Source organism: Bos javanicus, chromosome 4 (genome assembly GCF_032452875.1).
Source record: "Bos javanicus breed banteng chromosome 4, ARS-OSU_banteng_1.0, whole genome shotgun sequence".
Lineage (NCBI taxonomy): Eukaryota > Metazoa > Chordata > Mammalia > Artiodactyla > Bovidae > Bos > Bos javanicus.
This window is the reverse complement of record NC_083871.1, coordinates 113,267,923-113,292,078: the sequence shown is the minus strand read 5'-3', so window position 1 is coordinate 113,292,078 and position 24,156 is coordinate 113,267,923. Positions and strand designations below refer to the sequence as shown.

General features: G+C 45.9%; 2 protein-coding genes and 3 non-coding genes across 6 annotated transcripts in view; 3 read left to right on the top strand and 2 right to left on the bottom strand.

Annotated features, from left to right (window-relative positions):
- ZNF746 (zinc finger protein 746) overlaps positions 1-24,156 on the top strand; it is a 78,714-nt gene that overhangs the window by 9,892 nt on the left and 44,666 nt on the right. The gene's annotated exons all lie outside the window — the stretch shown is intronic.
- TRNAC-GCA (transfer RNA cysteine (anticodon GCA)) lies at positions 4,142-4,213 on the top strand. Its single transcript has one exon. It is a non-coding gene; the product is annotated as a tRNA-Cys (tRNA).
- LOC133246881 (sentrin-specific protease 8-like) lies at positions 7,901-8,831 on the top strand. Its single transcript, XM_061415458.1, has one exon. The coding sequence runs from the start codon at positions 7,957-7,959 to the stop codon at positions 8,593-8,595; it is 639 nt and encodes a 212-aa protein (XP_061271442.1). The 5' UTR covers positions 7,901-7,956; the 3' UTR covers positions 8,596-8,831.
- On the bottom strand, positions 18,602-18,673 carry TRNAC-GCA (transfer RNA cysteine (anticodon GCA)). Its single transcript has one exon. It is a non-coding gene; the product is annotated as a tRNA-Cys (tRNA).
- TRNAC-GCA (transfer RNA cysteine (anticodon GCA)) lies at positions 22,728-22,799 on the bottom strand. The gene has a single exon. It is a non-coding gene; the product is annotated as a tRNA-Cys (tRNA).

Genomic DNA, 24,156 nt, shown 5'->3' with positions numbered 1-24,156 from the left:
TACAGTCCATGGGGTCGAAAAGAGTCAGACACGACTGAAGTGACTTAGCATGCAAATATGATTATCAAAGCCAGTGCCCTCGACAGGGCCAGGAGCAAAGAGGGAGAGGGCAGACCTGGTGGGAAAGTCGTGCTTCTGCCAGGGGGCAGACCCCCAGGTTCTGGAAGCCACAACCACCTGGGTGACTGGCTGTGCTGTGGGTGGAAAGGTGCTTTTTAGATAATAATGGCTCACAGATCATTTAAACACAGATCACGAGGTCTCTGATTCATAATCCAAGTAACCTTACTGCTGTCACTTTAAAAAATTAATAGACTTTATTTTTCAGAGTAGTTTTAATTTTAAAGAAAAACTGAGCAGAAAATACAGAGAGCTCCCCCCCATCCCCTCACCTCAGCTGCCCCCTCCCAGCTGCCCCATTATTAAATTTTATATTAGTGTTGTTGTTGTTGTCCAGTTGTCCAGTCACGTCTGACTCTTTGCAGTCCCATAGACTGCAGCACGCCAGGCTTCCCTGTCCATCATCATCTCCCGGAGCTTGCTCAAACTCATGTCCATTGAGTCGGTGATACCATCCAAACATCTCATCCTCTGTCAATCACCTTCTCCTCCTGCCTTCAGTCTTTCCCAGCATCAGGGTCTTTTCCAATGAGTCAGTTCTTCACATCAGGTGGCCAAAGTATTAGAGTTTCAGCTTCACCATCAGTCCTTCCAATGAATGTTCAGGACTGATTTCCTCTAGAATTGACTGGTTTGATCTTCTTGCAGTCCAGGGGACTCTCAAGAGTCTTCTCCAATACCACAGTTCAAAAGCATCAATTCTTCTGTGCTCAGCCTTCTTTATGGTTCAACTCTCACATCTATACGTGACTACTGGAAAAACAATAGCTTTGACTAGATGGACCTTTGTTGGCGAAGTAATGTCTCTTCTTCTTAATATGCTGTCTAGGTTGGTCATAGCTTTTCTTCCAAGGAGCAAGAGTCTTTTAATTTCATGACTTCAGTTACCAGCTGCAGTGATTTTTGAGCCCAGTGAAATAAAGTCTGTCACTGTTTCCATTGTTTCCCCATCTATTTGCCATGAAGTGATGGGACTGGATGCCAAGATCTTAGTTTTTTGAAAGTTGAGTTTTAAGCCAGCTTCTTCACTCTTCTCTTTCACCCTCATTAGGAGGCTCTTTAGTTCCTCTTCACTTTATGCCATATGGGTGGTGTCATCTGTGTATCTGAGGTTATTGATATTTCTCCCAGAAATCTTGATTCCAGCTTGTATCTCATCCTGCCTGGCATTTCACACGATGTACTCTGCATAGAAGTCAAATAAGCAGGGTGACAATATACAGCCTTGACTTACGCCTTTCTCAATTTGGAACCAGTCCATTGTTCCAAATGTGGTTCTAACTGTTGCTTTTGACCTGCATATAGGTTTCTCAGAAGACAGGTAAGGTGGTCTGGTATTCCCATGTCTTTAAGAATTTTCTACAGTTTGTTGTGATGCACACAGTTAAATGCTTTAGCATAATCAATGAAGCAGAGGTAGATGTTTTTCTGGAATTCTCTTGCTTTTTCTATGATCCAGCAGATGTTGGCAATTTGACCTCTGGTTTCTCTGCCTTTTCTAAATCCAGCTTGAACCTCTGGAAGTTCTTGGTTCATTTACTATTGAAGTCTATCTTGGAGAATTTTGAGCATTACTTTGCTAATGTGTGAAAGGAGTGCAATTGTGCAGTAGTTTGAACATTCTTTGGCATTGCCTTTTTTGGGATTGGAATGAAAAGTCCTGTGAGACTTTGGAATGAAAAGTCCTGCTGAGTTTTCCAAATTTCTTGGCATATTGAGTGCAGCACTTTCATAGCATCAGCTTTTAGGATTTGAAATAGCTCAGCTGGAATTCCATCACATACTCTAGCTTTGTTTCTAATGATGCTTTCTAAGGCCCACTTGGCTTCCCACTCCAGGATGTCTGGCTCTAGATGAGTGATCACACTATTTTGGTTATCTGGGTCATGAAGATCTTTTTTGTATAGCTCTTCCATATTCCTGCCACCTCTTCTTAATATCTTCTGCTTCTGTTAAGTCCATTCCATTTCTGTCCTTTATTGTGCCCATCTTTGCATGAAATGTTCCCTTGGTATCTCTAATTTTCTTGAAGAAATATCTAGTCTTTCCCATTCTATTGTTTTCCTCTATTTCTTTGCACTGATCACTTAAGAAGGCTTTCTTATCTCTCCTTGCTATTCTTTGGAACTCTGCAGTGGATGGATATATCTTTCCTTTTCTCCTTTGCCTTTCACTTCTCTTCTTTTCTCAGATATTTGTAAGGCCTCCTCAGACAACCATTTTGCCTTTTTGCATTTCTTTTCCTTGGGGATGGTTTTGGTCCCAGTCTCCTGTACAATGTTATGAACCTCCATCCATAGTTTTTCAGGCACTCTTTCTATCAGATCTAATTCCTTCAATCTGTCACTTCCATTTTATAATGGTAAGGGATTTGGTTTAGTGTGACCTTTATTAAAAATAACAAATGAATGTTGATGCATTAATATTAACCAATGTCCATGGTTAACATTAAGGTTCATGCTTGGTATCATATGGTTTTGTGGGTTTTGACAAATGCATAATGTCATGTACCCACAATTACAATATCCTTCAGAATAGTTTCACTGCCCTAAAAATTCCCCTGCTATACCTATTCATCCCACTCTCCCACCCTAAATCCCAGGCAACCACTGATCTGTTTGCTGTCTTTACAGTTTTGCCTTTTCCAGAATGTCATCTAGTCAGAAGTGTACACTATATGGCCTTTTCAAACTGGCCTCTTTCACTTAGCAATATGAATGTAATGTTCCTCCATGCCTTTTTGTGGCTTGATAGCTAGTTATTTTTCATCACTGAATAATATTCCTCTGTTTGGACCTGATACGGGGTGTCTGGAAGTCTTCAAGGGGACAGGCACACACAGGACCCAGGATCTCCCACCGCAGGCCAGAAGGAAAGAGCTCTGACCACATAGCAGCGCCCCTTGGTCCCAGCCTGTAGGCCCCCAGATAACCGCCTTTACGTATCTGGTCATGAAATTGAAAGATGCTTGCTTCTTGAAAGAAAAGCTATGACCAACCTAGACAGCATATTTAAAAAGCAGAGACATTACTTTGCCAGCAAAGGTCCATCTAGTCAAAGCTATGGTTTTTCCAGTAGTCATATATGGATGTGACAGTTGGACCATAAAGAAGGCTGAGCACTGAAGAATTGATGCTTTTGAACTGTGGTGTTGGAGAAGACGCTTGAGAGTCCCTTGGATTGTAAGGAGATCCAACCAGTCAGTCTTAAAGGAAATAAAGTCCTGAACATTCATTGGGAGAACTGATGCTGAAGCTGAGACTCTGATACTTCGGCTACCTGGTGTGAAGAACTGACTCATTGGAAAAGACCCTGATGCTGGGAAAGATTGAAGGCATGAGGAGAAGGGGACGACAGAAGATGAGATGGTTGGATGGCATCACTGACTCGATGGACGAGTTTGAGCAACCTCTGGGAGATGGTGATGGACAGGGAAGCCTGGAGTGCTGCAGTCCATGGGATCACAAATAGTCGGACACGACTGAGCAACTGAACTGAACGCCTGGTCTTAGGTTCCCCGATTGTGCTCCCCGAAGGATCTTGGCGCCACCTCTCCTCGAGTCTCCCCTGGGTTCAGCCCCTAGGACACCGCCTCAGGCGGGGACCAGGCCGGGAGGGCTGAGTGTGCCATGGAGGGTCAGGGAAGGAAGGAGGCTGAGGCAAGGAGGCTGGCGCAGAGCGGGGGGCGAGGTCAGAGGAGCTGGGGGAGGAGGAAAGGGAGGAAGAACGCTGAGGGGGCGGGGTCTCAACCCTAAAAGCCCTAGTTCTCGAACATGGTGCCTCCCTCCCCGCTGCCGGCAGTGCTGGTGGCAACTAGAATGGAAAGGTACCTCTTGGACAAGGGCGGGGCCTCGGGGGCTGCAAAGGTGAACTCATGGCCCGAGAATGGACTCCAGTCAGTTTGTGGTGGCTTCGCCAGTTTCAGAGGCGGTGAGGAATGAATAGAATTTACAGTAGCTATGGAATGCTTGGGTGTGGTAACACACTTGAAGTAGGGTATTGAGAAACCATTGGGGAGCAAGGGGGTATAGCTCAGGGGTAGAGCATTTGACTGCAGATCAAGAGGTCCCCGGTTCAAATCCGGGTGCCCCCTGGCAACTTCCTTTATTGCCAAATGGCTTCCCTGACAACAGATTTGTCATAACTCTGCCACCGCTCTTCCCCAGAACTTGTTGTCTTTCCAAGTGCCTTCTCTCCTGTGTCAGAGAGAAGTGAGGTAGACTGAGCTATTGGCTGTAATTCACCTCTATCGTCGTTTCTACCCCTGTTGTTTTGTGACCTGTCTTTGCTGCAGAAGCCGGTGTCCTCTGCGTCCCTTTGCGCTGGGCTCTGCTGCAGTTTTCAGTCTAGGCCAATCAGGAGACAGAAACTACACAGTAATTTAAACAGGGACGTTTAAAATAAAGAATGATTGTGCTAAAGAACGATTGTGCTATGAAGAGGGAATAACTATAAAGGTGCAAAAGTGAAAGAAAGTGAAAGTGAAGTTGCTCAGTTGTGTCTGACCATGGAATTTTCCAGGCAAGTGTCCTGGAGTGGACTGCCATTTCCTTCTCCAGGGGATCTTCCTGACCCAGAGATCAAACCTGGGTCTCCCACATTGAGGGCAGACACTTTACCGTCCGAGCCACCAGGGAAGCCCCATAAAGGTACAAAGAAAACCCTAAAGATATCCCTGGGGTGAAGGGCCCAGTCAAGGGCGAATTTGGAAGGGGAACCCTTCACCAAAGATAGGATTCAGACCTCATCGAGGAAGGTGGGGTTATAGCCCGCTAACCACGTTGCCCCAGCCAGACCAGCTCATGGTTTCCAGGCAAGCAGGAAGCAGCCTTGGGGGACACAGGTAAGCCGTGTTGAGGTGTGAGGCCTGAACTGTGCAGTATCCACACTGGGAGGATGTGAAATCAGACTTCTGGGCAGAGGCAAGTTGAGGCTGGCAGGCAGGTGCATGGTGGGGCGGGGGGGTGGCGGCTGACAGGTACAGGAGTGGTCATCTGCTCAGCTGGGGCTGCAAGGTCACCAAGTGATTCGTCCTCTGGGTGTGTACCTGGGGCAGAGCATCACCAAGTGTCCTTACACACCCACACCACTGCCCAACTTGCAACAGGAGGGCCAGGGGCGCAAACACCTGCAGGAGGAACTAGGCAGGGGACCGCTTTCTCCTGCAGTGTCCCCCCTGCACCTTCTACTGACAACTGTTAATATTGTGCTCACTTAAAGGAGAGATAAAGAACCCAGTCCATTATCCCACCGCAGGTATGGAAGGGTGAATTTGGACCTGAGAGTCTTGATAACTGGCACACCATGTGAGTTGTTTTGGCCAACAGGATGTGGGTAGATATGATGCACGCAGCGTCCCGAGATCTACTTGCAAGGTTGGGTTTGCCCTCTGGCACTTCCGCCCTTACCCTGAGCCGGGCTTACCCTGTAAGCTTCTCTCCTTCGGCCGGGCCCCTGAATGAGCACACAAGACCCAACCCTGAGCCCAGCTCACTGAGAGGCGCCAAGGCCAGCTGGCCCAGAGCTTGAAACCCACTCACCCAGCCCAGCCCAGCCTAGACCAGCTGATTCCTGAAAACCCATGGAGGCGACAGTAAATGCTTATTGTTGTGTGTTACTGGTTGGGGGCGGCTTGTTATGCAGCATTTTTGTGAATAAGACCAGCCAGTACTGAAATCGGTGTCTCGGAGGAGGCTGTGGCTGTACCCAAAGGTAGAAGGGCACGTGGTGGTTTCTTCTGCATACTCATACCTGCTTCCTGTCTTGTCCAGCCTGTGAAAATAATGTTTATTGCAGTAAGTCTACTGCAAGTGATCCACTACTGTGCGTCTGCAGTGTCCTGTCACTGGATTTGGGCTGTGTGAGGGGTGGATAACTTGTCATAGGTTTCCAGGTGCCTCACCCGGACCTAACGTAGATCCTGAACTTTGTCTGATTGAATGAGACTTTGAGGACTTGGGATAAAGCTGAGTATATTTTGCATGTGGTAGAGCTGTAAGTAATTATGACCGAGAGGGCAGATCATGGTAGATTAAACTTTTCCCCCGCCTTGTTCACTTTTTCTGTCTTGTGCCCTTTGCCACAAAGCTTTTCAGATCCTCCCATTAGAAGGAGGTATGTTTCCCTGCACTTGCTTTAGGGCTTGGTCCTGTGACTTGTTTTGACTGATGGGATGTTAGCATATGTGATACAAACAGAGGCTTGTGATCTGCTTGCGTCGTCAGACTTGACTTTTTGCATTTTTGCCATTTCCAAGAGAAAGCTTCCCCTGCTAGCTGCTATTCCTCCAACTGGGACTCTGGAATGAACAGACAGGGAACAAACCCGAGCCCAGTTCACAGAAACGGAGCACAGAGGGACCCACAGCTTGAAGCGGGGCCACCAGGTAAAGTCCAGCTGAGATCCATCATTGTTTGGCATCTGTGCTGCTGCCCTATGAACATGAAAATAAATGCTTATTGTTGCATGAATCAGAATCCTGGGATTATTTGTCTTGAAGCATTACTGTGGGCATCGCTGACTGATACAACTCTGGTTCTTATAGTCTTCTGTCCCCCACTACAGTGCTCACCAGGTTCTGAGTGAGGGGAGAGGATGAGACTTCAGTTTCTGAAGAAATTAGGTTTGTGGCTAGAAGGTGGAAAAGTGTTGATTAGACAGTGTGGGGTCTCTGGGGAATGGAAAAAAGATGAATTCATAGACAGAAGTCAGTCTCTACTCAGTTTGTGGTGGGTCCGCCAATGTCCACAGTTTGATTGGGAATGAACAAAGTTTATAGCACACTATGGAACTGGTTGGTGTGGCAACACAGGTGAAATAAGCTAAGGAGGACCTTCATTTAGGTAAGGGGGTATACCTCAGGGGTAGAACTGCAGATCAAGAGGTCCCTGGTTCAAATCTGGGTGCCCCCTGCTGGCAGCTTGCTTTATTAGCAGATACAGATAAATGAGCCTATTTAGCATTTTTCACCACCGTCACCATCGTCACCACTCTTCCATGGTCCTTGTCAGCTTTCTCAGGTCACTTGTGTTCTCTGACACAGATCATGGTGTATATGTGTAGTCGCTTCAGTCATGTCCGACTGTTTGCGATCCCATGAACTGTAGCCCACCAGGCTCCTCATAGTTCTGTCTTTGATGATCTGTGTGTGTTTCACTTCTTAATGAGTTCCTCTTCTTTAAAATTTACATTATGGAGGACACACTGAATCACAGGGTACCCCACTTGACTGCACTGGAATTACTTAGGGACATTATTAAGAATACAGATTAGCAGGACGGGGCAATGTAGGGTAGGGGATTAAGAGGTACAAACTATTCAGTTATAAAAGAAGCTACAAAGAGATATTGTACAACACAGGGAATATAACCAATATTTTATAATAACTGTAAATGGAGTATGACTTTAAAAATTGTGAATCACTACACTGTACACCTGTAATATATCATATTGTACAACAACTCTACTTCAATAAAAAATAAAATTTTTGAAATACAGATTAGCCCCAGAAATCCTGACTTAGTAGAACTAATGAGGGCATGTGAGCTTTGTTTTGAGGAAGGACACACTCCCCTGCTAACCTTGACCCCAAAATCCAATGATTCTAAGTGGCTAGAAAACTATTTTGGAACTTGAGTATGCATGCTAAGTCATTCAGTTGTGTCCAACTCTTTGTGACGCTATTTGTAGCCCGCCAGACTCCTCTGTCCGTGGGATTCTCCAGGCAAGAATACTGGAGGGGCTTTTCCGGCCAGTACAGAGCTGCTTGGAGGCTGGTAGGGGTGGTGAGGCCCGAAGCAGCTTCTGGAATCTCTGAGCAGCCCTGGTCAGTACAAGATGGACCCAGTAGTCTTGAGTTACATGGACAGTCTACTGCGGCAATCAGACATCTCACTACTGGATCCTCCAAGCTGGCTCAATGACCATGTTATTGGGTTTGCCTTTGAGTACTTTGCCAACAGTCAATTTCATGACTGCTCTGACCAGGTCTGTTTCATCAGCCCCGAAGTTACTCAGTTCATCAAGTGCACTGGCAGCCCAGCAGAAATCGCCATGTTCCTTGAACCCTTGGACCTCCCCAATAAGAGAGTTATATTTTTAGCCATCAATGATAATTCCAACCACACAGCTGGGGGAACCCACTGGAGCTTGTTGGTATATCTGCAAGATAAAAATGGCTTTTTTCATTATGATTCTTACGGTAGCAGTAACTCATTCCATGCAAAACAGGTAGCAGAGAAACTAGAGGCTTTCTTAGGCAGAAAAGGAAACAAACTGGCCTTTGTGGAAGAGAAAGCCCCTGCTCAACAAAACAGCTATGACTGTGGGATGTATGTGATCTGTAACACTGAGGCCTTGTGTCAGAACTTCTTTAGACAACAGCCACAATCACTACTGCAGCTACTCACTCCTACATACATCACAAAGAAAAGAGAAGAATGGAAAGATCTCATTGCCAGACTTGCTAAAAATTAGCTGTGGAAATATATTTGACTTTTGAAGTCTCTTTCTGCCTGTCCCCATGAATTGGATGGCTGCAGTCTCAGTGCCTGAGGGAAGATGCCTAGGAGAGGAAAGCTTAGAATGCTTACTTTCTCCTGAGAGAATGTTGTCCTCCACATTATCCTAATGCAAAGTGTCACTTTAACCCTAACTTCAGAGCAATATGTTCTGTGACGATGTCTTCAAAATATGCACCAAAACTGATTAATTCCCTTTGGGGCTCCCTTACCCACATCGGTTTAGTCCAAAGAAAAAAGGTTGACCTGTAAAACAAATTGAGAATATGTGAAATTTAGAAGCAAGAAGAAAATCATACAGCAACCAAAAACTTACTGCACAGCCCACATATTTCAAGAGATCAACTAGCTGGAAGCAGATCAAGACCTAACCTAATTCAAGATTGAAGTTTTATCAGTTACTCAATTCTGTGATACCTCCTCTTCCATTCAACAAGCAAAGGCTTTCCCAGCTATAACCTTTGCCAATACTTGATAAAGATGCTGTTAGCCCATAGTCACCCATCTAATTCCTGGAGCACTTTAAGAAAGGGGGAATCTTAAATAACTTTGTTAAAATTAATGCCTGTGGTGGACCTCTTGTTTTGCATCTGAAACTTAGTCAAAGTTCATTTATTTTTGAGATACAAAGGAGAAAAAGTGACCTTTCTTAACTCTTTCACTTAATTCAAAATGCAGACAGTGTAATTTTTGAAATGTGGAACCAAGAGTAAAATGAAATGCTGTTCCTTCTAAAAAAAAAAAAAAAGAATACTGGAGGGGGTTCATGCCCTCCTCCAGGGGCTCTTCCTGACCCAGGAATTGAACCCAGGTCTCCTGCGGCTCCTGCATTGCAGTTGGATTTCTGCTGAGCCACCGGGGATGCCCTTTGGAACTTATACCCCTGTATGATGCTAAAGAACCTCTGGTGGCAAACCTCAAGGGTCCAGCTGGTGCCTTCAGCCCAGGACTGAGGGAAGACAGGGTGCAGGGCTGTAGGCATAGACCATGGCCAGGTGTGCAGAGGTGGGAGAATGTGGGACTGGAGGAGGGCACAGGCATGGTAGAGTGGTGACAGGTTATAGAGGCACAGTATTGCCAGCTGGGGTGACTGCCCATAAGTAGTAACTCAGCTCCCTTCATTAAAGTGCAGAATTGAAACAGGCTTATAGACACCACTGGTTGTGTCTGAGTAAAACATCTGATTGATGATTCAGAGAATCCTTGTTTATAGGCGGATGTGTTGCTTCCTTTTCCATTTTACCCCAGCCTTTCAACCCTTTTCCATGTTTCGAGGGTTCCCTATTGTGTGAGCATGAACCCTGGTGGAAGAAATGGCTCTGCTGGCAGCTGCAGAAGCCAAAATCAAAGGCTGTTTCCTCCCTCCATCCTCCTGGCATCTCCGACTCACATGATATCTGTAGACTGAGTGGCACACACCCCAGGGTTGGCGGAGCCCAAGCACCGTCCAGGAGCGCCCTAACCAGCATAACTTGCCCAGCAAGCTGGCTGGGTTCCTTCCCTTGGACCATCCCTGGTTCACGAACCCGTGTCTCCAACCTTCCTTCAATGCCATGAACTCTCCAACATCAGACAATGCTTGTCTTACCAGTTTCGCTTTCTGTAACGCTGTGCCTAGGGTAATGCAACAGTTGGAGTGGGTTGCAGACAAAAGACTTTAAAGAAAAATAGGGCAGATGTAGGACTGGTTTTCTGTCCTAATTGGGATTGAAGAAAGTGGAAATCCTTTGATTCTTCAGGGCCAAGAAACCAGGAGCCCAGGGCTTCAGTGGCAAAGTAGCTGATCACACAGATGCAACTAACCTTCTGGATTCAAGGCTGGTTATTCATCCGGAAGGCACTTAATGACTATTTATATCTGGCATCCATTCTGATTGGTCAGTGTCTATGGTTGCGGTTGAAGGTTTTGAGTATCACCCCTTCTTGAACAAAACTTTTAAAGACCAGCTGTTGTTCTGAGAACGGTATGAAGGGCTGAGTCCGAAGGCTTTGGGAAGCTCGAAGATACATGCTGGAAAGCTCAAATGTCTGCATTCTCTTCTCTGACTCAGGTGGAGATGGTCAGTCTTCCCAATGACTGCACTGAAAAACTCAGCTCGTGCTGCTGAATGACGGGGACTGCTGGTAAATGAAGGCAGAGCTGCCAAATTACAATCCTAGTTGGGTTCGTTGTTTTCCCCGTTTCTGGTACCAATTGCCGCTTCAGTGATGGCCATTCCCGCAAAGTTTCAGAGACTCTCAGGACAACTCCTCACACTCGAAACACAAGTTGCTGCATCTTGCCCTCACCTTAGCTTCTGTTGGGAGTGTTTTCTGTCCCTCAGGTAATGGTACCAAGGATGTTAAAATACTTAGACACAAACATGGTCTCCCTGAGTAGTTGTGTAGAGCCAGTGGTTACTAGTTGCCAAGTTCTACATCTATGTACATGTTTTTATATTCGTGGTAATCCCAAAGCTTTTTTAAAAAAAATATTTAACTCATACATACACATGCACACGCATGCGTGCGCACGCACACACACAAACACACACACACAACTTCGACATCTCCCATTTGAATGTCTGTGGTGGCTTAGACTTTCTGTTTCTCATCCAATAACATCTAATAATAAAGTGACCTTGTTAATAAGAGAAGGGCCTCCCAGGTGACTCAGTGGTTAAGAATCTGCCTGCAATGTAAGAGACGTGGGTTCGATCCCTGGGTCGGAAAGATCCCCTGAAGTAGGAAATGGCAACCCACTCCAGTATTCTTGCCTGGGAAATCCCATGGACAGAGAGTCAGACACGACTTAGCAACTAAACCACAACAGTAAGAGAAAGAGCCTTGGTATTGAGTTCAAAGGGATATTTGGCAGAAGCAAAAAGTACAGACTAGGAAAGCACTGATCTCCCAATTTCTCTATCCTCTCAGATGTCCAGTTGCAACAACTATTCCTATACTGCAAACACAGCGACTGCTTCACATTTCTTGATGCAAATATCTCAATAGTAACTAACGTTGTGGATGGGGGGGAGTACTCTGACTTCTCAACCTCCATTTCCCCATCCTAACAGCATTCCGGTCTCCACTTGGGTCAAGTCTGGTAAGACTGGAATCTCAGACCTTCTATAACTAAGAAGTGGGCATGCCTTGATACTAACTAGGTCATGCAAATGATCCCTCCTTGGAAGGAACCCAAGCCTTGGGCAAGAGACAAAGCACCCAGATTGGCTGGTTCTGGATTCTGCAAATGCATTTCCCTGACTACTCCAGCCTCACAGTGAGATTGCTACTGCAGTCTTTGAAGCTGACCTCAGAATTTTGGAGTTTGACTTGGTCTTGCCTTTCACATTGTCATAGCAATTTTGTGATGTGTTTCCAATAAATTACTCTCTTAAATTAGGAAAAGAAGTTTGCTGAAAAATGGATACAGCTGTCTTCACGCTTTTCTTACTTTCTGGCAACTGGAAGATCCAAGCGGTGATGTGCTTGGACCAGCGGTGGGTGAGAGTCAGAAGCTTTGTGAGAAAAACCTATCTGGTTCTGCAGAAATGCAAAGACTCTCTCAAAAAATAAAACCACTGAAGTTACCAAAATGAGGTCAGAGATCCTGAATCAGGTGTCACTGCACGATGAGACAGCAGCCTGGATGCTGCGTCTTCTGTGCAACACGATCAGGAAGAAAGGTGGAATCTGGGCAGCCAGGACCTGTCTCCGCTGACCCATTTCAATCCTTATTCAAACCAGTTTCTTTTCAGATAAAAGCATTTCTTAAGTGACACTGACAGTTGAAACCATTGCGTTTTTTAAAAGCAAGACTGAATTGTCTGGAAAAAAGCAAATAAGTCATTTCAGAGATAATACATATTTATAATATGTGTATAATTTTCTTACAACAATTAACTCTTCTTCCTGTTTCATGATGATTTTTAACAATAGAAGTCTTGATTACTTTTTCATGCCAATTAAAAAAAAAACCTTTTAAGGACACCTTTCATAGTAGCTGCATAGTATTCTATATGGCTGCTGCTACCATTTATTTAGCCAGCCCATCTTTGTTGGATATCTGTGCAGTCTCTAATTCCACTCCTATAGACAGCTCTGCGAAGCGTCCTGTTGAAGATGTGTCTCTGTTTTTCATCTTACTTTGCTTTATCATAAATTCCTAGACATGGAATTTATGCATATGCATGTTTAAGCCGTTATATTGTGAAATTTTTCTCCAGAAAAGACATATTGACACATACTGTCAACAGCAGAGTCTGAAATTACCAGCAAATAGATTTTCATTGTGAAATATAAATATAGAAAACTTATATGTACTATTTAATACAGTATTTAATAAATACTTATAGATACCCATGTATATCCACTGCTGAGGGAAAAATAAAACATTGCTAGCCACCCTCTTCCGCAGTGGCTCAGCAGCAAGGCATTTGCCTACAATGCAGTAGACACCGGAGATGTGAGCTTGATCTCTGGGTCAGGAAGATCCCCTGCAGGAGGAATCCAATCCCCTGCAGGAAGATCCCTCTGCAGGAAGATCCCCTGAGAATCTTGCAGGCCACCTCAGGGTCCATATGTGTCCCCTTTATTTATCACGACATCTTCCCTTCTAACTTGCATCCTGATCTTTGTGAAAATGATGTGTGTATCAATGAGGCCACGTTTGTCAGCTCTGTTATTCGCCCTCCACACCCCACCGCCATATTGTTTACCTGTTCTGTAAGGTATTGAGAAAGGTAAAGTCTCCTCAATCCTGTGATTGAGGCTTTGTTTATTTCTCCTTTTTATTTCTGTCCATTTTGTTTTATATGTTTTGATACTATGTTATTGGGTGAAATGTTGGAGAAGGCGATGGCACCCCACTCCAGTACTCTTGCCTGGAGAATCCCAGGGACAGGGGAGCCTGGTGGGCTGCCGTCTATGGGGTCGCACAGAGTCGGACACGACTGAAGTGACTTAGCAGCAGATTTAGAATTGTAATATTTCCACTGACTTCCTTATCATTTTTTAGCAGATTAGAAATCATTCCATTTTATTAACATATACCAAGTTCACATGTAGTCTGAATAAAGCCTTTCAAAACTTACTGTGAAATCCCTAGTCAAAATACAGATTATGGGAAGAAGTAAAATTATTATTATATGCAGATGACATGATACTCTATACAGAAAACCCTGAAGACTCTACACAAAGCCTACTAGAACTGATAATTAATTCAGCAAAGTAGCAGGATACAAGATTAACATACAGAAATTATTGCATCTCTTTACACTAACAATAAAATACCAGAAGGAGAAAAAAATCCCATTAAAGATCGCGTTTTAAAAAACACCTAGGAATATAAATCTGAGTGAGGAGGTGAAAGACATATGCTATAAAACATTGACAAAGGAAACTGAAGATGATTCAAAGAAATGGAAAGATATCCCATGCTCTCAGATTAGAAAAATTACTTATTTATCATGTGTGACTTGCCCATTCAAACAATGATTCCCTTCACTAAAGTCTTAGGAGATGCATGGGTGTGTGGAGCATCTATATCTTTGAAATACATTTTAGTAACTGTTCTCTATAGACAGGGATGCTCACTGGAGATCTTACAGTGGAGAGGGATTCTCTGATTTCAGTGGGGACGGGAGGATCCTAGGGTGTTAGAGTTCAAGTGTGACTCTTCACCTCCAGATGCAAGTTGGAGGTTACTGTCTGGTCCGTGCCACACAGAGCGTGGCTGTGCTTGATTGGTTCTGAGGTCCTTGGGGCTGATGATGGGAAGCCCACCCCCATCCTCCTCGACTTGTAGCACAAGGAGATTCCTGACCTCTCACTCGGTTCCCAGATCTGAATCAGTTCAGAGGCCTGGCATCCCTTGAAAGGGAAATCTGAATACACTTGAGTAAAGGATTCTTCCAAAATATTCAACCGTGGGATGTGAACTTACTCCTAGATTTCCCCAAAGCGCCCTTCAGCCGTTTACCTGGAAACTCTTTACTAGGGAAAGACAAATACCCATGTATCTTCCAGATTATTGGTGTCTATTGCCTCTGTGAAACTTCTGGAGGTCTAATATTTGAGGGAACATCAGCATATCCCAGGAATGACGACATCCTATACCTCACCCTGTTGAACCACCACAGTCACAGCTAATAGCTTCCCCTGGAGGATCCCATCAAAGCCAAGGACCAGAGGGAGGAAGAACGGCAGCAGATGCGAGCTGAAGCCTAGGTCTGTCTGGTGGAGCCCAGGAGGAAGTCGTGTGGGAGGCGGGGTCCTGAAGGGGTCAGAATAGATACATCGAAGGATGGAGGGAGTCTCAGTGCCAATTACAAGCCATGGCTTTACAAGCAGTGCCTTCAGCCTAGAATTTGAGATGACTACAAGAAGAAGATTTTCTTTCTTCCCACCACCCCCTTCTTCTTTTTACCTCCCAGAACTTAGCTGTGTTACAAGAATAATGAGTCCTGTTCCTAACACACCTTTGCCACGGTCCTCCATGGCCCCCTGAGTGGTAGCCATCCGATGTTTTAGCTGCTAAGAAGATTAGTCAGTGACATCGCCAGAGCCTGTCCTTCGGTGGTGGGTGGTCTGTCCTGCTGCAGAACAGGGCTTGGCAAGGAGAGAGGCCTGTCTCTAGGGCCCCAGAAGGGTCAGCTCTTCAGCCAGGCCAACCTGCTGGTTTGGGGCCTCCTGCGGAAAGCTGGAGCTGCATTTGGGCCTCGTGGGGAGGCTGCAGGTTTCATGGCCAAATACCTGCCCTGGTGTCCACCAAGTCTCTGCAGACTCTGCCAAAGCCCTGGACTTGGCCACGGATGAGGGAAACACCACAGAGGAGGAGATGGCCATGGAGACCCAAAGTCCCTCCGCGCTTCTAGAGGGCATGGTGTGGAGGCCCCAGGTGGGTGCTGAGAGGGAGGAGCTTTAGGTCAGGGCAGAGGAGTGTCCGGGCCCATGATCACAGGAGAACTGAGCTCATGGCCAGAGAAGGGTCAATTTGCAGTGAAGTCCTTCTGCCAGGTGCCCAGGAACAGACCTGGAACGAACAGGAACGACAGTGTGCTGGTGAGGGTGGGGAGCACACTGATTAACAGCAATAAACCACCCTTTCCCCAGGAAAGGGGTATAGCTCAGGGGTAGAGCATTTGATTGCAGATCAAGAGGTCCCTGATTCAAATCTGGGTGCCCACTAATGAGCCTACTTTTATCCACTGAAACAGCTCTGTCCCCCCAACCTTAGGAAGACAGAAAGGGGTGGGGTCAGAATCACATGGTTACAGGTCTTCCTTTGTCACAAAGCCAGATGGGTTCCAACACCCAACCCCGCTGCACTAGGTCAGTCCCTTTCTCGTGGCTTCAGGCGGACTTTTGTCTTATTTTTTGCCAACCCATCATCGGAACGTTCTTCCTCTATTTTAGCAGAAGAAGCTTCTGAGTGCTCAAATGAGAAGCCTGGAGGAACAAGAGCTTGTGGTAAGAAGAGGGTGGCTCAACCAGGCCATAGAGCTGACCAGGGAGAAACAGAAATGACTGGGGTTCGGAGAGACTTCCACTGGTGTTCCAGTGGCTGGGACTTTGCCTTCCAACGCAGGGGGAGCAGGTTCAGTCTCTGATTGGGGAGTGAAGATCCCACATACCTCTAGGCCAAAAAAGGAAAACATAAAACAAACAATATTGTAACAGATTAAAAAATACAAACTTAAAATACAATGACTGGGAGACTGGAGGACCCTCCCTGGGGAGGCCACAATCATGAAACAGTGTCACATAGGAAAGGGTCCGAAGTGGGTTCCTGGCTCAGGGGAGGGGCCTCTGACTGCATGTTTAAAGGGTTGGATTTTCAGGCCCCTGCAAGCTTATTTCATTTAGTACTGGACATCGGGTGGAGGGCTTCCCAGGTGACTCAGTGGTAAAGATTCCACCTGCAACGCAGGAGACGTAAGAGACACAGGTTCGGTCCCTGGGTCGGGAAGATCTCCTGGAGGAGAGCATGATAACCCACTTCAGTACTCTTGCCTGGGAAATCCGATGGACAGAGGAGCCTGGCAGGCTACAGCCCACAGGGTCGCAAAGAGTCAGACATAACTGAACAACTGAACACACACACACACACACACACACACACCTCAAGTGGAAACCTTTCAGGTCATCTCTGGGGAAGGTCTATCTCACTCCACCCCGTCAGGGCTCGGCCACAGGAATGGGCAGCAGATGAAGGCAGTGGGCGAGGTTGTGCCCTGCCCCGGGGTATTGGGGGCAGGAAGAGCCTGAGAACCAGCCATGTGGATCTGGTCCCAACCCTATTATTAATCAGGCGTGTGTGCACAGGCACGTCTCTTAATTATGGCCTCTTTTTGAGCCTATAATGTGGAACACAAAACTAAATTGGTGATTCCCAATTCTCCCTTTCTTTGGGGATCTTCTCCAGAGTTTGTTAAAAATAGAATCTTTGGGGACTTTCCTGCTGGTCCAATGGCTAAGACTTTGTGTTCCCAAGGCAGGGGGCCCAAGTTCGATTCCTGGTCGGGGAACTAGATCCCACATGCCACAGCAATGACTTGGTGCAGCCAAATAAATTTTTTTTAATTAAAAAGAAATGATCTTGCCAAAAAGTTTATATTTAAAAATATAGAGGACTTCCCTGGTGGTCCAGCAGTTAAGAATCCATCTGCCATTGCAGGGGACCCGGGTTTGATCCCTGGTCTGGGAAGATTCCACATGCTGCAGAGCAACCAAGCCCCAGTGTGTCAACTACTGAAGCCCACGTGCCCTGGAGCCCATCCTCTGCAACAAGAGAAGCCACCGCAATGAGAAGCCCACATCCCGAAATTAGAGAGTAGCCCCCACTTGCCACAACTAGAGAAAGCCCATGCAACAACAAAGACCCAGCATAGCCATAAATAAATAATTTTAAAAAAAATGGAGTCCTTTGATTTCATGGCCAACCCTTCTGATTCACGAGGTCTGACCTGGAGCCTTGAACTTCATGTCCATGAAAGCACATCCTACTTTCTTAACTCACAGGCCTGTGTGTGACTGGCAGCCCAGCTGGGGCACTGTGGCCTCAGTCTAGTCCAGAGGCCCTCCATGACACAGCCATGGACTTCTACTGATGGCTTGGCCCTGGATGGCTGGCCGGGGGCAGAGGATGGTGCAGGAGGGGATGAGAAGCAGGGATGCCTTCCAAGTGCAATCAAGCAGGGCTCCTGGGCTCAATAGACGCAGAGCAGCTCAGTGTCTGGAGGAGTGCTGGGTACAATCACAGAGGCCAGGGGTCTCCGTTTGGCCAAAACAAAGAGATGAGCTTTTAAGGACAGCTGCGTCTTCCCTGTTCTTATTGTGATTCCGGCTTCCTTTCCCTGGCCAGAGCCGATCACGCGGCACAGAGGAGAGCGAGAAAAGAGGCAAGGAGGGTCAGGCAAGTCCTTCCGCCATCCCCTCGCTCCTTGGCTTTAATCCCACAGCCGAGAAGGATTGGCTGATCCTGTTCTTCCCCAGGCCCTGCTCTGTCTGGGTCTGTGAATCACAGCAGACCTAGTGGGAGCTTTAGGACCTGGGGACATGGACCCTCAGTCCAGGACCTCTGACCTGCAGCCCAGCGTGAGGGGCTCAGGAAGCTAATACAGAGGCTCCTGTCGGTTCAACTACTTCTGTGTCGTAACCCACATGGGGTGTGATGGAGACTCACCAGCCGCCTCTGTGGAGAACGTGCGGATCTGTGGAAGGTTGAAATCTCTGGCTGGAGCTGAGGCAGAGCCAGAAGGGCTGGAGGAGGCAGGGATCTGTGCCTTGTGCACTTCCAGTTTCATACAAGTCACCTGAAGGAGCACCTTTAAATTCAGATTGGGTCTGTACTTTCCCAGGAGTTGTGAATCAAAGGGTTCGAACGGCTTTGTCTTTCTTCCCCAGGTGTCCTGATCTGGGGAAGAGGGGTGCGGACAGGTAATGTCAGACCCACTCTGGGATTGAAAATGAGAAAAAGGAGGGGGCACCTGGATTTGAACCAGGGACCTCTTGATCTGCAGTCAAATGCTCTACCCCTGAGCTATACCCCCTGACCTGGTAGGAAGGTACAATTAACACCTTTTACTGTGTTGACATACCAGTATTCCATCTTGCTGGTTGAGATGTCCAGGTCAGCTCTGCTTTTTTGAACCCTGGCCTCCTAGCTGTCACGGACCAGCCTTTGTTTCCCTGTCACTTCTATGTGCGTCTGGCTGGGGGCCCCCTGGTAGCCTGGTTGACCTTTACAGGTTGGGAAACATTTCAAATCCTCCAGATAATCCTCTTGGGTGCTAACAGGCACTGAGCATTCTACTGTGTGTCAGGCGTGCTGGGATGACAATGTAACTGTGACATGGTGACATTGTCTTCTCCCACTTGAAAGACGTTCACAGCCTATGCCCAAGAGTTATTTAAAGACATAGAATAATCTTTATGAGAGTTCAAGTGAAAAGGCAGTTACAAAAGTGTGTCTGAGAAGAATTATAGGTGATTTCAACTTTTTGTGTGTTTTCTCTTTCAACTTTTCTATATTGAGCATGTTGCCATTGTAAAAAAAAAAAATGTTTCTTAGGAAAAATGATATTCTAGAAGAGTGCCACTTGTAGGAATATATCCTTCAGAAATACTCATGAATGCACAGCGAGTGGTGGAGACCCACTGCAACCTCTTTCTGTATTAGCAGTGCACTGGAAACCACCTAATATCCACTGACAGGGAGACAGGCTATAAACATTATGCTGCAGTCATAGGAATATGATGCAACAAGAAAGGATGAAATTGGTCCAGAGTGTGTCATGGAAAGTTGCTTAACAATACCATTAAGTGAAAAAAACCAAATTGCATGACAAATGCATGTATGCTGTAAGTTCATTTGGGCTTTTTAAAAAGCTACTGTGAGGACTTCCCTGGTGGTTCAGTGGTTGACTCCACACTCCCAATGCAGGAGACACAGGTTCAGGTTCGGGTCCAGTCCTTGGTCAGGAAACAGAGTTTCTGCATCCATCCCCATGTAAGTGTCTGAGAACAATTAGAGGAAAGCTCAACTCTGAGGCTAGTTGAGCCTTGCAATACAGTAAGTCCTCTATATACGAACCTTCAAGTTTTGAACTTTCAAAGATGAGCACATGCATGCCAGCCCTGGTATACCAGCTGTTGTAGTTCCCTACTGTACTTTTCAAGGTACTGGACTATAAAATTAAAATGTTTTCTTTTTTGTTTGTTTTTTATGTACATATTACGTGTGTGAAAAGTATTATAAGCCTATTACAATGTAGTACTAGATAGTCGACTGTGTTAGTTGGGCACCCAGGCTAACTTAGCTGGACTCAGGAACAAATTGGATTTATGAACACACTCTCTGAACGGAACTCATTTGTATGTAGGGGACTTACTGTAAATCGAAATGTGGATGGCAGTGTTTTCAAAGGCAGAGAAAGTTTTTCATATTCATTCTTGGAGCAAGGTATTCAAGGAAGGGCCTGGTCCCAGCTAAGTGATGAAATTATATACACAACTGACAAGGCCTCCCCCCAGCCAGAGGGAGACAGCTGGGGGTGGGGTGGGCCCTAGGGAGCCTCCTAAAGGGCAAGAGACAGGCGGATGCAACTGCCTCCCACTCAGAGCCTGCATGCTCAGTCCTGTCCGACTCTGATGGCTTGGTGGTTAAAAAAAAAAAAAAAATCCTCCTGCCAATGCAGGAGACTCAGGAGACTTGGGTCAGTCCTTGGGTCAAAAAGATCCCCTGGAGGAGGTAATGGCAATTCGCTCCAGCATTCTTGCCTGGAAGATTCCGCGGGCAAAAGAGCCTGACGGGCTACAGTCCAAGAGGCCGCAGAGTTGGACACGACTGAGCACACAGACCATTACATTATGGGAAAGGTTAAGAAGGAAGGAATCACCCCAGTCAATGGGGTTCCAGACTGAGCTCAGGGCTGCTGGGTCAGGTTGCAGGACCAAAAGGAGCAAAGAGGAGGCAAGACAGAGGTGGCCGTCAGTGAGGTAACCTTCACTCTCAGGAGGCATCCAGGGAGGGCAAGCACAGGGAAGGGACCAGCAACCAGATTCTAAGCCAAAAGTCCAAGGGCTTATGAACTGGAATAACAATCGCCACCTCCCTGAGGAAAAAAAAACTAATGTAAAAATTCAAGTCTCTTGTTAACAAAATCAATGAGCTTTAATGAAAGAGGAATTAGAGCACAGCCCTGAAAATTACAGAAGTTTTGTTTCTACAGGCACGTATGCATGTGTTGATAAGATAACTCGTGTTGAACAGAATAGTTACAACACAGGAAGTTAGACAAAGAGCTATTTGCCAACTTATCAAGTTAGACAAAGTCTGGAGGAAAACTAGAGTTGGCCATGCTCTGTCTTAAATGGCTATTTCTCAATAGAAAGAGATTAAGACTTTCTCACAGTCAAATAGTTTTATTATGGGAGGCTATTTTTAGCCCATATAGACTTCTGTTGTTGTAGTTGTAAGAAAGGTCATAAAAGATGGTTAGTGTCAGGGATAATAAATTCAAATGACAAAATTCCCATGAACTGTACTTCTGAATTACATGCTAAGCTCTGAACCTACAGTGAATTCTCAGATCATCAACCAAAACGTTTGTTCTCCAAGCCAGAAAGTCATGGAGTTCTTTAGTTTTGAGATAGTTGATATAATTTACTGGTTCCTTCTGCAGACGTTTACTTGTAAAGCTTGAACAAGATATAAAATTGTCTTTAATAATTACAAGACCCAAACTTACACTTTCACATGTGAATTTTTCATCCTCCACGCATTCTCTGAGCCCCTCTCAGGGAGGGCTCACTCCCTGAGAACCATGGGTCCTGGTGGTTTGGCTTGGAAATAGATCAGTTCCACCTCGTCCCACAGAGAATGACTGGACTGAGACAGGGAAAAATTAAGGAAACCAAAAAATGCTGAAACAGCAATTGTTCCTGGAGGATGACTTTAAGGTCAAGTGACAAATGATACCCTTCAGAATGGAGGAACTCCAGAACACAAGATGCTGGGCAGACATATTGCAGGGAAGAAGCCAATTCTGACTCCATGTTGGAAACTGTTTCTTTGGTTTGTTTTTGGTTGCTTTTGTTATTATGCATGTGTGTGTGTGTGTGTGTGTGTGTGTGTGTGTGTTAGGACTTCAGTCACGTCCGACTCTGGACCCTATGAACTGTAGCTCACCAGGCTCTTCTGTCTATGGGATTCTCCAGGCAAGAATACTGGAGTGGATTACCATGACCTCCTCCAGGGGATCTTCCCGACCCAGGAATCGAACCTTTTCTGTCCCCTGCATTGGTGGGGTCTTTATCACTAGCGCCACCTGCAATCATACATAATAGCCTGCCTCAGAGAACCGTGCCCCTCTGCCTGACTGTAAACTAAAGTGCCTTTGCTCAGCTCCTAGAGTGATAATCTGATCCTGACCACCTTGTGAATAGCTACAAGAAAAAGAAGAGATTAATGCACCCCGCCAAAGGCTGGCCATTCCCAGAGATGTTTTTGAAGACTGAAAGGCTGAAGACCCTTTCACTTTACTTCTCCACTGCCTCTCCCTCTTTATTCTGCCTTTTGACTTTAGTTCTTCATTGCTTGTCTCCCTCTGACTCTGTAAAAGAACTTGGCATCCAGACCCTAACAAGATGGTTACTCTGAGACATTAGTCTGCCATCTTCTTGGTCAGCCGGCTTTCCAAATAAAATATTCCTTGCCTCAATACCTTGTCTCTTGGATTCACTTGGACTCAGTAACAGACAGAGCTGGGATAAGGGAACCACTTTGAGAAAGCTTCTGAAATCTCTGCTAAAGGTGGCTTCAACTTCGTTGCAGACTAGGAGCTTTGGGGAGAGTTTACCATACCTGGGCTCCACCTCATATACACTGATTTAATTGGTCCAGGGTGGGGCCTGGGAAATGGTACTTTTATAGACTCTTCAAGGGATTCCAATTTATACTCAAAGTTAAGAACTGCCAACTATCATAGTAAAGCTTCACAATTTTCTGGTTTTTTAAAAAAACAAAAACAAAAAACTTTACATTGACATCTAATAAGGAAGAAGTTGAAATGCTGTACCAAAAGGGAAAAGTTAAGAATAAGTAGGGGGCACCCAGATTTGAACTGGGGACCTCTTGATCTGCAGTCAAATGCTCTACCCCTGAGCTATACCCACTTCTGTGATGATGTTGTGATAATTAATGTTGTTGTCTATCCAGCCACACCCAGACTACCTGTAAACCTGTGAGTTGCCACTTCAGGATGGACCTCTCTTGGAAACTGCAAAATCTGCTGCTTGCAAACTCATCAACCTGCTACAGAAAAGGCAGCCAGCTCTCTCCTCAAAAACCACACAGCCTGTGTCCCCATCTCACCCAGCCCTGCCCCCAGCCTATAGCCCCAGGGTGTGGGCAGCAGCCTGGAGAAGCCTAGACATTGACTGCAAAATGGCCTTCAGAGTCAGATGACTGTGCCCATCACGGTGGGCACCTGAAGAACAGAAACTGGAGGCGAGGGAGGTATCTGTCCAAATTCACTACATGAGCATCTAACCCTCAGGGGCTGACACTCAGCTCAGGGAACTTTCTAGTAAACTCAGTCAAGGACACAGATGACCGTACCAACCTCTGTTTCTTCAGTTAATAGAGATGTGACCACGGAGAGTCACCACTCCTAGGAACAGGCAGAAGTAGGTGAAAGAAGCCAATCTGAAAAGGATACATCCTGTATGGGTTCCAACTATATGACATTCTGAAAAAGGCAAAGCTATGGAAAGATCTTAATGAACCAGATAACCACGATGGTGTGATCACTCACCTAGAGCCAGACATCCTGGAGTGCAGTCAATTGGGCCTCAGGAAGCATCGGTACAAACAAAGCTAGTGGAGGTGATGGAATTCCAGCTGAGCTTTTTCAAATCCTGAAAGATGATGCTGTGGAAGTGCTGCACTCAACATACCAACAAGTTTGGAAAACTCATCAGTGGCCACAGGACTGGAAAAGGTCAGTTTTCATTCCAATCCCAAAGAAAGGCAATGCCAAAGAATGTTCAAACTACCATACAATTGCATTCATCTCACACGCTAGCAAAGCATTGCTAAAAATTCACCAAGTTAGGCTTCAACAGTACATGGAACTGTGAACTTCCAGATGTTCAAGCTGGACTTAGAAAAGGCAGAGGAACCAGAGATCAAATTGCCAACATCCCTTGGATCATACCAAAAGCAAGAGAGTTCCAGAAAAACATCCACTTTTGCTTCATTGATTATACTAAAGCCTTTGACTTTGTGGATCACAACAGTTGAGTTTAGTTCAGTCTCTATCATGTCCAACTCTTTGTGACCCCATGGACTGCAGCACACCAGGCTTCCCTGTCCATCACCAGCTCCCGGAGCTTGCTCAAACTCATGTCCATCGACTTGGCAATGCTATCCAACCATCTCATCCTCTGTCATCCCCTTCTCATCCTGACTTCAATCTTTCCCAGCATTAGGGTCTTTTCCACTGAGTCAGTTCTTCACATCAGGTGGCCA